The sequence below is a fragment of the Peromyscus maniculatus genome, chromosome 20 (genome assembly GCF_049852395.1).
Source record: "Peromyscus maniculatus bairdii isolate BWxNUB_F1_BW_parent chromosome 20, HU_Pman_BW_mat_3.1, whole genome shotgun sequence".
In the NCBI taxonomy this organism is placed as follows: Eukaryota; Metazoa; Chordata; class Mammalia; order Rodentia; family Cricetidae; genus Peromyscus; species Peromyscus maniculatus.
This window is the reverse complement of record NC_134871.1, coordinates 15,598,604-15,614,722: the sequence shown is the minus strand read 5'-3', so window position 1 is coordinate 15,614,722 and position 16,119 is coordinate 15,598,604. Positions and strand designations below refer to the sequence as shown.

General features: G+C 34.7%; 1 protein-coding gene across 3 annotated transcripts in view; it reads right to left on the bottom strand.

Moving 5' to 3' along the window:
* Positions 1-16,119, bottom strand: part of Csmd3 (CUB and Sushi multiple domains 3) — a 1,148,052-nt gene that overhangs the window by 45,137 nt on the left and 1,086,796 nt on the right. For all 3 annotated transcript variants that reach the window (XM_006993205.4, XM_042265493.2, XM_042265494.2), the window contains 5 exons: positions 15,842-16,015; positions 14,534-14,719; positions 11,433-11,606; positions 8,666-8,848; positions 862-1,038 (listed from right to left, as the gene is read on the bottom strand). In XM_006993205.4, the coding sequence (XP_006993267.1) occupies positions 862-1,038; positions 8,666-8,848; positions 11,433-11,606; positions 14,534-14,719; positions 15,842-16,015 (894 nt within the window). The remainder of the gene's footprint in view (positions 1-861; positions 1,039-8,665; positions 8,849-11,432; positions 11,607-14,533; positions 14,720-15,841; positions 16,016-16,119) is intronic.

The window sequence follows — 16,119 nt, the reverse complement described above, 5'->3', positions numbered from 1 at the left end:
TTTTTTTTTTTTTTACTTTATATCTTTCTGTCATCCTTTTTTACAGCCTTTCTTCTACCCTCTCTTTCTGGTTTCTTTTTTCTCTCCTTCCTTTCTTTATTTGACTTACCTTTTCCACTGCTTTGGGAACAAACTCAATGCTTCATATGTGTTTGGCAAGAACTGTACAATTAAGGTATATTCCTAACCCTAAATACGGTTTTATGCCTGATGTAGACATTGGTGGATAAGATTTTAAGAATTCATCACAGCAAGCCAGTTATCAGGACTGATTTTCTATAACAGATCACCAATAAAAATTGATTTACAGTTGGGCATTAGAAGTGCACACCTTTAATCCCAAAACTCTGGAGGCAGATGCAGGCAGATCTCTGGATTTGAGGCCAGCTTGGTCAACAGAGAGAATTTCAGAATAGCCAAGGGTACACGGAGAAATGCTTTCTTGAAAAACCAAAAACAAAAAGAAAATTGACTTACCACATCAAAATATCTATAAGTTTTTTCAGGGTAAGCACTCATAAATAATGACCATGCTTTCCAACATCAAGACTGATATTGGTTTGAGTTAGATTTGTAAATAAAAAATTAAATCCATTATAATTTTATTCTGATAAACTCATATTTTATAACTATTCCTAAAGTTTATTAAATTATATAAAATATGACTGATTTTCTTTTATTCCTTTTTCGTCACTTAGCCAATACAATACCTTGGTGAGACTACCAATTCTTGAAATCATTAGTGTATATTTTAATCATAAACATTCATAATCTTTTAATCTCAAAGAGGTAAAATTCAGTTAAAACCTGATGACACCATTATACATTTTCACCTGAATGAAGAATTAAGAAAAAATTTACTTGTGCAGTTGGGCAAACTTCCAGACCATGTTCCGTTGGCTGTGCACTGTCGAACAGAGGGTCCCGAAAGGATATAGCCTTCCATGCAGGAATAAATAACAGAACTGGAGAATGTTGTACCATCAATTCGAAAAACCTTCCCATTTGCTGTTGTTCCCGGGTTGCCACACTGTACAGCTGTAAAAACAGAAGGTCCATGAGTGTGTTCAAAAATAATGCAAATAAGCCGGGCGGTGGTGGCTCACGCCTTTAATCCCAGCACTCGGGAGGCAGAGCCAGGTGGATCTCTGTGAGTTCAAGGCCAGCCTGGGCTACCAAGTGAGTCCCAGGAAAGGCGCAAAGCTACACAGAGAAACCCTGTCTCGAAAAACCAAAAAAAAAAAAAAAAAATGCAAATAGAGATCCTTTCACAAAGAGGTAACGCCTAATGTTCCTTGAAAAGTATCCAAAGTAATAATAAAATTCTCCAAACTTTGCAATGAAAAATCTTTCCAAGTAGCTGAAATTCAAGATGACTTTATGTTGATTTTGTTGGCTTAATTACTAGATTTCAAATCAAATAACTTTTTTAAAAACTGTTAGTGTTAGTAGTTTTAGTACAACTATTGCAAAGAAAAGTAATCATTTAAAGAGGGTTGCCTTCAGATTCCATAAAGTTCTTCTTTTGCCTTAAAACCAATTCATAAAAATTTAGAAAATTAAGAGAAAGAATAATATGCAATATATTTATTAGATCTATATTTCTTGAGAATAGTTGTTTTATGTATAATTTAAATATTGTACACATTCATGCACATTTTCCATAAATATATAACATTTGCATTGTTATATTTCCTCTCTTTAGGCAATTGAGCACATATAAAGAACAAAGTAAATAGAAAGCAACCAAGTAAGTCTTCAATAAAAATCACAAATTCACATTGTCTTAAAGATTAATAAGCTAATGAAAATAAATATACTGTATGACCCTGCTATTCTACTTCTTATCACAGGCCAAATGACTTAAAATCCTAGCACCAGATACTTGTGTATCAGCCATGTTCATTTATACTTTATCTACAATACTAGCAAATGAAAATGTTAAATGTCCTTTAACTGATGAAAGGATTATGAAAATGTGGTATATATTCAAAATGTGGAATACTATTCATCTGTAAAGAAATATAAAATTATGAAAGCTACAGGTAAATCCACACAACTAACACATATTATAAAGCATGAGGGAACTCAGACCCAGGAATTCCATATATCCTCACTTAATTTGTGAATCCTACCTTCAAATCTCTAGATGTGAATACATATCATAGCTTATCAGAAAAAAACAAGAAACTAAAGGGGGATCATGCATTGGGCAGGGATTCTTAGAGAGGAATAGTAGGTCACAAATGTTATAAAGTGAAAAATGGAGAAATGTGGGGCCAGGGGGACAGAGTGAGATGGAGAGAAGTAGGATGTTTGAAAGTGATACCAGTAATTGTTTGATATATAGATTTGTGGTGTTCTCCCAGCAGCCATACATGATTTAAACAAAATCTCCAATACCTGGTGTGGCATATTTTTTTTTCAGTTGTTGGAGAGGGGGTTTCAAAAGACCTCAATCAATATTGGCTATAGCTAGTGCCCTTATTTGCCTCACAGAAATTGAAGGTAAGCTGACATCCTAGTATTCTGGCTCTTTCGACCACATCTTTGGTAATGTTTCCTGGGCTATCGAGGCAGGAACTATGACATAAAGGTATCTGTTGGTGTTATAATCAGTAGTTCGCTGCATTGTGTTCAATTTTGATTTTCTGTAATGGTCTCTATTTGTTGTAAAAATAACCTTACTAATGAAGAGTAGTAACTACTCTTGTCTGAAAGTATAAGAATGAGATGTAGAGTGCAGTAGGGAATTATACTGGTCTGGCAAATTTGTCCATGAATTATACAACTGAAACTAGTCAACATCACAAAAGATGTGTTGAAAAGATTCTAAGAGCCAGAATCTCAGGAAGTCAGCTATCAAACAGTTTCTTCTAGAAATCCTACATAAATAAGTCCAGGACAATTCCAGTGTCATTGGACATGGAAGGTGGGAAATCTCATGGGATCTGTGGTTGTTTAAATAGGTGTAGGCCACAGAATGCTTGGCCTGTTGAGAGTGGCACTATTAGGAGATGGGGCCTTGTTGGAGGAAGCATGCCACTGTGGAGGTGGGCTTTGAGGTCTCATTTATGCTCAAACCATGCCCAGTGGTACAGTTCACTTCCTGTTGTCTGCAGATTAAGATGCAGAACTCTCAGCTCCTTCTCCAACATCACGTCTGCATGAATGCCACCTTCCATGATGATAATAGACTAAACCTGTGAACTGAGGTAGCCTCAATTTAATGTTTTCCTTTATAAGAGTTGCCATGGTCATGGTGTCTCTTCACAGTAATAGAAACCCCAACTAAGGCAGAAGTTGGTACCAAGGGTCTGGGGTATTGTAATAGCCTGGACCATGCTTTCATTTGGAGGACTTTGGAATTTTGTACTTTGAGTTAGATAAGCAGTATACGGCTTTAAGCACTGGTTAGTGGGTCATACTAGTAAGGACATGGAATATGGTAGTACCGAGAGTGATCTGAATTGTCGGGGCCTGCCTCATGAGGTTGCAGAGGAGAGGAGTTTTAGTGTGTTTCATAGAGATTGTTTTCATCATATTTTGGTGAAGAATGCCTCTGGTTTTTGCCCTTGTCTAAAGAGTCTGCCTAAGGCTAAAGTGAGAGATTTGGATTAATTCTGTTGGGAGAGGAAATCTCAAAACAACCTAGTATAGACTCTGCCATGTGGATCTTAGTGTTAACTCTAATAAAGACTTATAATGAAAAGGAGCAAGCTGAGCAAGTAAAAATACAAAACACACAATATAAGGAAAAAAGGAACAAGAAGGGGAAGAGAGCTAAATCGTGTGTTCAAGGAGATAAACAGATTAAGAAATGGAATAAAAGGAATAGTGACCTCAAGGCAAGACCCCACCCAGCTAAACCCTCAACTTGTTTAAAGGAATTAAAGAACAGTTTAGGTTCAGGAGTTGAGATACACACCTTTAATTCCAGTACTCAAGAGACAGAGGCAGGTGGACCTCTGAGTTTGAGGCCAGTCTGGCCCACAGATCAAGTTCCAGGGTAGCCAGGCTTAGACAGTAAAGGAAATCATCATAAACAAAAAGCTGGTGAAGATGTAACTGAACAAGGGAGCCATGTTCCAACCCCAGGAAATAGTAGAACTTGGCAGCTTCAGTCATATGCTTCTGGATGGAGAGTCAATAGTAGAAGAAAGGAGTTATGGAATCTCCTCTGCTACTAAGGAAAGCCATTGAGGCCAGGCAAATGTCTGGGATATCTCTGAATGGAGGCCTAGAGAGTTCATTATGTGATGCTGTGAAAGTGAAGTATGAATTGCCTTGGCAATTCCAAGATATTAGAGCTGCTTGAGTCACAGGATACCTGATGAGGAAAGCTATTAACGGAGAGTGGAACCAGCTCAAGAGAAAGTAGAGTGTTGCAGTCAACAAAGATGAAAGGAGTTGGAAATCTGAAGAGTGGATTTTTGGGTTTTTTTGTTGTTTTTTTTTTTACTTCAGACATGGAAATGTCAAGTTTGGAGTTTGCTCAGCTGGCTTTTGGTCTTGGTATGGTTCAGTATTTCCTCATTATCTTCCCTTTAGTCCCTTTTAGAATGGTAATGAATATCCTGTGCCATTATATGTTGTAATTATGTGATCTGTTATTTGATTTTAATTGTATAGGGAATTACAGTTAAGAGATTGAATGAATCTCAGAAGAGACTTTGAACTTTGGAATTTAAAACATTGTTGAGACTGTGATAGACTATGGCAACTTTTGAAGTTTGTCTAAATGCATTTTACATTATGTTATGGTTATAAGCCTGTGAGAGCCAGGGTGTGGAATGTGGTGGTTTGAATGGGTATGGCCCCTATAGACTCATGTGTTTGAATGCTTAGCTGACAGAGACTGGCAACATTAGGATGTAAGGCCTTGTTGGAGTAGTTGTGGCCTTGTTGGAGGAAGTGAGCTTTGAGGTCTCATATATGCTCAAGCCAAGCCCAGTGACACAGTTCACTTCCTGTGGCTTGCAGATTAAGATGCAGAACTCTCAGCTTCTTCTCCAGTATCATGTCTGCCTACATGCTACTCTCCATGATGATAATGGACTAAACCTCTAATTGTAAGCTAGCCGCAATTAAATGTTTTTCTTTCTAAGAATTGCTATAGTCATGGTGTTTCTTCACAGCAATACATGACAAGATCTCATCCCCAGACAAAGAATTTTAGGCAACTAATGACTCCTGGGAGAGAAAGAATTAACCTCTCCCTGGGATGAGTCTCCTTATTGGTTACCCAACACAAAATGGTCAGTTCTGAAACTATAGAGACACAAATAATAAAAATGGACTCAGCATGTTCCATTTATATATTTGTGTATACTTATATATACATACATATGTTTAAATATATGTACATAGTAATAATATTTAAAGAAAAAGAGCCTATCAATTTGAGGGTGGGTGCTTGGAAGGAGTTGGGGTGATGGTATCTACAAAGGGGTGGAGTAAGAAAAGAGAAAGGTGAAAGTCATGTAATTCTATTTTAATTAAAAATATATTAAAATAAATAGTGTTTTGTAGCATAACATTGTTTTCAATTTCTGGTAGATAAAAATTGTAAACTATCATTCCATGTGGTATCATTTCTTTAAGGATTTCATTATCTCTAGTAAAGAAATATATCAGACTACTGACATCATAATTATATAACTATTTTGTCATATAATTATCAAATATAGTAATAAAAATTGCTATGTGCATATGGAAGTGAGAGAACTACTTCCAGGAGTCAGTTCTCTTATCATTTGTTTGAGTCAAGGCAATGGAAATCAGCTTGTCAGTTTTAGTGGTGAGCACCTTTACCCACCAAACCATCTCATCAACCAATCTTGAAAGGTCTTAAAATTCTAGTTTTGCATCTATATGGCAATTTCATATTGTAACTTTAAGTATTGGTTTTAAAAACATTACTGATTGATTACATCAAGAAATTATGATTAACAGTGCTTATTTTTCTGAGGCGAGCTTAGGGGCAAACTGCTTTCTAGAAGATTTGTTGCTTACAATGCCCCATGCACCAAAAACTATATCTGATTATCAAATAATACATCATTGATTTATGATTGATTTTACTGTAGGTTATGGTAGTTTTTATTTTTTTTAGTTCCTTTTCATACCCTTTCTAGTCTGCTAAAATACTTTTAGTAATTTATATACAACCACTATTAAAATTATTAATTTTTTATGTATGCTAGAATAAATATATCTCTTATGTGCACATGCAAACAAAGAATGTTAACATCAGTCTTTACTACATCTATTCAGTATTTTGTTTTACAGAAAACAGATGGCTGAGAATTTACTTATATAGAATGTCACATTTTTGATAGCACCTTAATTGTTATTACAATTAAGAAGACCTTGGAAGATAATTTAAGAACTTCAAAAGCTGGCTATCTATTTTCTGTATGCTATTCAGCTACTTCATTCTTTACTTCCACTCTGTATATCATCTGACTTTCTGAAGGTTATAGGTTTCACTCAAGCTAAAAATGATAAGTATATGTTTTACTACAGTATGAATACTAATCTTAAATATGATAAAAACATATCTATAATACAGTCAATCAACAGCAAAGCAGTGTTCTATGGAAACCATTTCTGTTACTAAATCAGTAGGTTTGGTACAACGTCAGGTAAGTCTTCTGGTAAGTTGGCATGTTTTGCTTTCAAAATGAAGCAATGACAAGAATAAGATAATTCTTCTAGGGCAGTTTTTAACTACATTTCAGTGTCCATCATTAAACATACATGAATAACAATTATGAGCTTAACACATTAGCAATCCTAGCAACAAAAATTGTGTTCTACAAATAGTAACTTGGTCTAAGTATTTTTATTCCATTTGTCTCAGAAGACAAACATAATTATGAAGCTTGATGTGAGAACAAGTTATTTTTACTACTGTGTATACTACAAATACATAGGATAAAAAGAAATTTCTGGCAGTATTTTTGAGTTTTTCACTCAAAATGCTTGATATTTTGTGTATATATATATATATGTGTATATATATACATATATATACGTATATATACATATATATATATGTATATATATATATATTATATCCAGACTGCAGTTACTCCTCCCTTATCTCCTCTCATTCCCTTCCCCCTACATCCTTCCTCATCCTCTCTTTCTCTTTTTCTATTCAGAAATGAACAGGCCTCCCATGGGTATCAACAAAGCATAGCATATCAAGTTGTCATTAGACTAAGATCCTCCCCATGTATTAAGGCTGGACAAAACAATCCAGTATGAGGAATAGATTCCCAAGAGCCAGCCAAAGCATTAGGGACAGCCCTTGCCCCTATTGTTAGGAGTCCCACAAGTAGACCAAGCTACATAACTATCACATATATGTGGAGGGCCTAGGCTAGTTCCATACAGACTCCCTGGTTGTTGGTCAGACTCTGTGAGTTCCTAAGAGTCAGATTAGTTGTTCATGTGGGTTTTCTTGTGATGTTCTTAATCCCTTTGGCTCCACAATCCTTTTTCCCTGTGTTCAGTAGGATTCCTCAAGCTCAGCCTAATGTTTGGCTGTGGATCTCTGTTATCTGTTTCCATCAGTTACTGGATGAAGACTCTCTGATAACAACTATGAGCGTCATCAATCTGATCACAGGAAGTGGCCAATTTAGGCTATTTATCCTCTATTGCTGGGAGTATTAGCTGGGGTCTTCCTTGTAGATTCGTGGAGTTACACGTATCAATTCAGGAACAGGTTTTTGTTTTGTTTTTTGTTTTTTCTTTTCTCATATATTAACCAGTTTCCCCTCCCTCTAGTTTTCAAGTTCACCCCACACATCCCATTTACCCAAATTCTACTCTTCCTCCATTTCCTTTCAGAAAAGAGTAGGCTTCCAAGGCACATCAACCAAACATGGCATAACACATTTCAGTATGACTAGGCACAACCCCTCATATCAATATGGGCAAGGCAACCCAATAGGAGGAAAAGGGGGTGTATTGTTTTTAAATGACCAAAGATGTTTCCATATAATTATCATTCATAATTATCTGACAGAAGTGTTAATAAAACATTTTGTTCTAAGATGGGGATCTGAAAGTTATAGTCATATTAGTCTATAGCAGTATAGAAATAGTACCCAGGTGATTTTAAGTACACATTAAATTAGAATGCCATACTGGTCAGCCTTTCATTGTTGTGAAAACATACCTGACCTATACAACTTAAAGGGCAAAGGATTTATTTTGGCTCACGGGTTCAGAAGTTTTAGTATAAAGCCAAATGACTTCACCATTAGAGGTTTGTGGTGAATGAGAGTATCCTGAGGGTGTCTGTGGGTCTAGGAAAGCAAAGATTCTTACTTTGAGGTGACAAGGAGGGAGGAAGCCTGGAGCCAATATTCACCCCTCAAAAGCATGCACCTAGCTACCTGCTTCTTATAACTAGGGCCATCTTCCATAATCCTATCAGCTCCAATAGTCTGCTGAAATTTTAATTTGTTGGTCATTTATTAAAACCATTGCAGGGATCAGAGCTTTTGTGATCCAATCCAATCACTGGAAATATCCTCAAGGACATACTCAGAGATATATTTTACAACTTTTTCAGTTCAATGTAATTGATAATCAGACTGAGATACTATTAGCACTCTTAGTACTGTTAACTTCAACTTGAGATTACCTTTGCACTCCGGCTGTCTCCCAGTCCAGCTGCCATTGGATAAACATGTTCTTTCTTCTGAGCCATAAAGGATATAGCCAGTATCACAAGCAAAGCGTACAGTGCTTTTAGTTCTGAAATCACTTTCCTGTCTAGAGCCATGACCAGGAGTACCTGGATCCCCACATGTACCAGTAGCATCTCCTACATGCAGAAAAGTGCAAATTAATTTATTATGATATGCATTTGTTAAGTTTACAAATTAGGCCAATTGGCTTGTAGGCGTTAATTTTGTGCATGCTATTTTCACATAACTTGACTGCATCGAAATGGATCTCACTTGACTACAGTCATGTGAAAACACAAATGAAAAAGTAAACGGTTACTGAGCATTAAGCTATTTTCTTTATTGGGGATTTGTAGACATAATTTTAAAAGGGTACAGATATTTCATTATTATTCCCAGAATCTAGTTAGTAATGGAACTGATGGAAAATTTGTAAGTGACAGAACAATGGATTCAACAGACAATGCATTCATACAAAATTTGAAAGACTGGATTATGTAATCACATAATTCATTTGCTGGATCATCTAATTATTAATATATTTTTAGCTGTTATTCTGGAACTACTGTGTTGCTGGAGGGCTTCTCTCCAGGTTCCCCAAGCCCCGCAGTCCCACAATCCACTTATAAAATAATCACTCAGACGCTTATATCACTTATAAACTGTATGGCCGTGGCAGGCTTCTTGCTAACTGTTCTTTTATCTTAAATTAACCCATTTTTATAAATCTATACCTTGCCATGTGGCTGGTGGCTTACCAGAGTCTTTACATGCTGCTTGTCCTGGCGGTGGCTGCAGTGTCTCCCCCCTCAGCCTTCCCAGAATTCTCCTCTCTCCTTGTCCCACCTACTTCCTGCCTGGCAACCTACTTCCTGCCTGGTCACTGGCCTTCAGTGTTTTATTTATATAGAGCAATATCCACAGCACTACTGCATGTGAGAAACATGCAAATCTCATAATAGAATTATTCTTATACATTTAAAATTTCTCGTTTTAAATTTCTCTTCTAATGACTGTCAGCAAAGAGATATCAACCAACTGCATTTTTTTAATGTGTGAAAATGCAGAAATAAGTTGTACATAGCCCTGAGGTAGAAGCTGGGTATCTATTTTGCAATAGGATTTCACTCTCATCACTTGGTACTTGTCCTTTTCTTTCCATGTCACTGCTTTCTCAGTCTCTACACTATTTAAATATTTCTAACCACAGGATACATAGTACTAATACAGAAACCAAGAGAGGGGGAGAAAGATTGATTGACTGTGAGGGCACTTAGCATACTTTCTAGATGCCCTTTCTGACATGTTCTAACATGGTCTGTGTGGAATCCTTCCTTTAAATTCCTCTTTTACCTCTGATGTAATGCTAATTACTACACACATTTTCAAGTCATTGTTTACTGTTTAGACATATGCAATAGTTTATTCTTTATTCAGTTTTAAGTTTTTAATGTACCATATACATAAGGAAGAGAATGTTTATATGTACAATTGGTCTTCTGGGAATTTATTTATTATGAGTAAGTTAAAATAATGCCAATTTTTCATGGCAGGCAGTTTTTAATGTACGCAAATTTGTAGGTTAAGTTTGAAGTGCTAAACAAAAACTGCATAGAGACTTGCCAATACTTAGAAGATGTGAATGCAATCATTTCACCTTTTCCACTTCTAAAGGGAAAGCAATGTAAAACTAATTCTAATGATTTCCCTCCCTGGTCTCTACAAAGTGAAATTACATAAAAGGATGGATACATATGTAAATTTCGTAAAGTATAGAAAAATAGCATCATATCTACTTAATGGGGGAACATAAATAGTATCAACCTGAGAGCTACTCTATACCTAAAGTTTACGTATTTCTAAAGAAAACAAATGTTATAAATCATGATAAAATGCATGAAATACTCTGTCTACTGGTTATTAATAAAATCTCAGTTTCATATTCATTGATTTAAAGAGAACTGCAATAGTTATAAAGAATTAACATATATGATGTCCATATAAATAAATAAAGTTGCTATTAATACATTGCTTTCATAAGATTTGTTAGATTATCTCAATTAAAAACATTTAGGAATTTTTTGAATCTAGCCATTAGGTAATTCTTGCTTAGAAAGAAATAGAATTAAATTCTGATAAAAATTAATCATATAACTTAGGAAAATCAAATTTGATATATACTAAAATAAAATGCCTACTTTAGCATAAGAAGTTACACAATCTTTATGAATTCATACAGAAACATATCCTAAAACCACATAATTGTTTACATAGGGCACAGCACAATCTAAAACACATACTTGAAATTTAGCATCTAGAGCAGAGGTCCTCAACCTGTGGGTCATGACCCCTTGGGATTCATCAACCCTTTTATGAGTTCACATCAGATATCCTGCCTGTCAGATATTTAAATAAAGATTCACAACAGTAGCAAAACTACAGTTATGAAGTAGCAAAGAAAATAATTTTATGCCTGGGGTCACCACAACCTGAGGAGCTGTATTAAAGGGTCTCAGCATTACAAAGTTTGAGAACCACTGCACTGGAGAATCAGCATTCTTTGGCTTCTCAACTCACATTACCCCTTACAAGCATCCTAATAAATGATTTTCAATCTTCACTTATATTTTTGGAGAAATGCTGAAGTCCTTAGAGTACACTCTATGGATTAGTAATTATAATGTAATTTATGACACACACTGTTCCATTTTCCAGTGGTACCTGAGCAATGAGGCTGTGATCCACTCCAATGTCCATTTAACTGGCAAGTCCTGGATGCCTGGCCTAGAAGAGAGCGCTTTCCTGTGCAGGAATAGTGAACTGTTGACCCAAAAGTATACTTCTCTCCAGACAGGACTGCATTTGGAGGAATGCCAGGGTGTCCACAGTCAATCACTACAATACATAATTATTGAATATAAAATTTTTTTATATCTCCTATCGAACCATGCAAATCAGCTTGTTTACAAAATATAAGTAAATTTTCTATTCAAACATATTAAAGCCATTTCCAACCAGCAGTCTGAGGACCACATGTGACCAAAGTAAGATATGACTGTAGATGAATACAAAAATCAGAAATTTACTTAAAACATTGTGATCATCTATTTGTTTGTTTGTATAGAAATTTGCATTTCTCAACTGTAAACTTTGTAGCATTATGTTGCAATGTCAGAAGATTAATTTATAGATAACCTTAAGATGGTCTTAAAGTCTCTAGAAAATATATACCTAACTTTATAAAATTTAGCCCTTTAAATATAAAATAGATGTCATAGTTATAGGAACTATTGGATTAAATGATTCATCCTGAGGATGAGTTTAACAGAAACATGTAAGCATATGCAATCATGTTTGTGTTACCGTAACAAGGTGTGGTTGTAGTGACTGTAATGGGAGAAGGATATACAATTTATTTAGAACCCTGAGGTAGATAGACTAAATAAAAATGTAAGGAAGCCACCTGTGGTTGAAGGTTGGACCATACTAACAATTAAAAGAGAAGTATTTTGAGAATAAAATAGATGGAGAAAAGATGTTCTATGATTGACAATCTACCTGAGTCTGGGGCCAATTCATCCCAGATGCCATACAAAGAAAAGATTCAAGGACTTGACATTCAAAATATTTCTTAGCATAGAAGAATCAAAGTGCAAAGAGAGAAACTTTGGAAATTAGTGCACATTCATTATTAAATCAAGCTTAGAAAAAGATACAGAGCTATCCTCAAGCTATTCTAGAACAATAAAATGTGCAAAAGGAGACATGGACTACAAAGACAACTTCAATATTTAGCAAACTTCTCTAGTGTCACATATTAATCAATAAAGCCAAAGGTCTATTGACCTAAAATAAAATAAATATAAAGAATTTAAAATTTATATCTTCTCAAAAATTTTTATATGAATGGTATATTTATAAAGACTATGTACACAAATTATTCAAATCACTGGGTGAGTCTGCTAAAAGAAGTACTATATATCTTATTTAGCAGGTCACATAAATAAATTAGTTACATAGAATCAGAAATTTTAGGGACAGAGTGAAAACTGTTTTTCCAGTGTACATAAGTGTTGTCACAATTTTGACTAAATCTTTTCTCATAAACATAAAAGAAAATTATCTTAATAAAATGTGATTTAAACATAATTTTATTATTTATTATATCCAAAAGTTACTTGCACAATCATTTCTTGACACATTAATTCATCCTTTTATAAAATTTTCCCTGTCCTACCATGTCCAGTCAATTTTAGACTTTTCAATCGACTGAATGAGAATTATATCCACTTCTATCATCCAAATTTTGGATTTATAACTTTTAAATATATACACATACACACAACCATGTCTGTGTGTACATGTGCCACAGCACAAATGCAGAATTCAAAGGACATCTTGTTAGGAATCCATTCTAACCTAAGGGTTAACTTTCCCTGGAACTTCTGGCTGATTATCCTGTCTGGTTCTTCTGTCTAACTGTAGGAATGCACTGAACACATCTTCATTCCACTACATCTGGCATTTATCCATGAGTTCTAAGGTTCAAAGTTAGATCATTGAGCAATCTCTGCAGACATATTAAATTATTTTAATACAAATGTGGATTGTATATATATTATATTATATTATATTATATTATATTATATTATATTATATTATATTATATTATATATATATTTCTATAAAATATTGTATTTATGTTCTAAACTTCTAATGAGAAAAATTACAAAATCCTTTTGTTCAGTGTTCACTGAAGTGCAAATCACGCATATTATCTGTTATTAAAGTTAATTTGGGTCTTTATGTGATGAATATTTAAGAACGATAAATTTTAATTAATACTGCTTTTTAAAACCTCAAGTATTCTGAAGAACCAATAGCTGCTCATATTAACACTAAAGTAGGGTCAAACAATAGTTTAATATTGATACAAAATAAAAATACCCTTGCCTCTAAAACAATAATAATATAGAGAATGAGTGATACTTGTTTCGCATTATCTAATTTTTATCAAAACCCCAAAAAATTGATAGAGAAATAGTTTTCACATTAATATTTGTTTGTAGCAATTTCCCATAAGATAAAATCCCCATGCAGGGAAGTTCACTGAGACACATTGTTCTAAAGGGAGGTCAGACATCCATTCTGCATGGATATTCTTTTAGCTCAGGAATTAAAAAGTCCAGGAAACTGACCAGATTCTATAGTCCTCTACCAAGTAAATACAAGCCGTAAGGACTGCCAAGAGACACACTCTCAGACAAAGAGCCAAAAGTGGCTCACATCAGCCAAGCAACCTGGAAGAACCTGTAAAGGCCTCCTACTATCTGAGCTGCCTGAAAGAAACAGGCTACCATCCAGTTAAGCTTTACGCAGGTTGGACAATTAAGCTTCCTTTAGCTGTCGTCACTCATGGTGGAGTGGATTTTAGATGGTGCACCTGTCTATTGGTCATTTCTGCTTCTGTTCTAACCCCCCCCCCCCCGTTCAATTCACTGTACAAAACTCCGTTGTTGCTTTCCATACTTTGGTCTCTGGTGATTTCCTCTCGGGGTTAAGTGGATGTCTGTTCCCTTCTTCCTAGCAATAATGGTAATACTACAGAATATTATAGAAGACTTCATATATTTTAGAAAAAAAAAATCTATTATAAAAAAAAACATTTAGACAAGGAATTTGCAAAACATGTAGATACGTAGTTTTGAAACAAATTAATCAATTCAGTCAATGTACTTTCTTCTGGTATATAGTTTTGACTATATGATGGCAATAAATATCAATATTGTTTTTTATAGGAACAATTCATATTATCTACTTACTGATACATTCTGGTAAAGGTTTGTCCCATTGTCCATTTGGCTGGCATATCAAAACTGAAGAGCCAAATAAAAAATATCCTGGGTTACAGTCATAGAATACCACAGTGCCGTAGGTGAAATTCCCATGTTCTATTTTGCTTTCTCTTTTAGAATTGGCTGGAATTCCAGGATCGGAACAGTTGACCACTAAATAAGTGAAAAAGTGAAAAGTTAGTTTGAGAATAATATAAATATATCAGGGTATAATTCTGTTGAAATTGTTAAAACTTAGTTTCAGAATTAAATTCAGTCAAGTAAACAAAGTATTCCAGAAATCTAGTTAATCCAAGAATTATTGAAATAATAGTCTGAAATTCATGTAGGTGGAAACAAAGGAAAAATTTTCAGTATTGTTGAGGAACATAGTAAATCATAAGAATTATGTTAAATATAGATTAAAGAATCATCCCACTTAAAATATTTTTGTTGAATACACAAGAGAAAGTGGAAGAAAGTGGGAGATGGAAAATGGAAAATTATTTTTGACAAAATGATCTTTTTAATATTTCATTGAAAAATAAGAATTTGCTAAAGAATGCTCTTTAATCTGTTACTATTGAGTAAACAAAATAAATATGCAAATAGCATGGCAATCCCGGGATATTTTGCCAAAGTACAAAGAAATAAATACCAAAAGCACATTTCAGGAATCATGAAGAGAAATGCAATTTAAAATGATCTTAAGTGCTGTATATATGCTCTAAGAAACAGCTGTAACCTAGTAATATTAAGCAGAAAGAAAGTCTTTGAGTTTAAGACACTCAAATAAGAAAGGGGTGAAACTTCACAGGTTTCCATCCCTAAATAAAGAAATACAAGAACTAATAACTGCTAAGAGAGGGAGAAGTAGTCTTTCTTGGGATGAGCCCCTAATTAGCTAAGCAATATAAAGTGATAAAGTAGTAAGCCATATCCAGTCAAACATCAAAAACAGATTCTGCAGGCTGTATTTACTTATTTGTGGATGAGGAATAAATCCCCAAACCTTGAGAATGAATCGAGGACATGGGAGGGGGTAAAATAGACACTGGAGTGAGGAAAGTGAAGGGCAGAAATGATATAATTATACTTTTAATGGAAGTAAATAGATAAAAATAAAATTGAACAATTAACAATTAAAAACATAAAATGAGATGACACCAATATTTAAGCCTTTTTTTTTTTTAGTTAATAATCCTCTACTGTTCCACCTGAGCTGGTCAGATTTATCACCTATACCTTTAGAGACATTGTCGCATGACCTAGGATGGAATGTGATAAGCTGGTTACCTTTGCACACAGGTGGAGGATGGCTCCACTGTCTGTTGGCCTGGCACTGTGCCTTTGTTGGCCCTTGCATAAGATACCCAATATTGCAAGAGAATGTTACCACGTCATTAAAGTTGAATCCATTTCCACTTGTTCTTCCATAAATTGGACTACCAGGGTGGCCACAGCTAACAGCTAAATCATTGGGGAAAGGAGAAATATAAAGAATATCAATTATCACATGACAATTATCCTTAATCACTCCAAAGTAGAAAAATTACTTGATATGAACTGTCTCA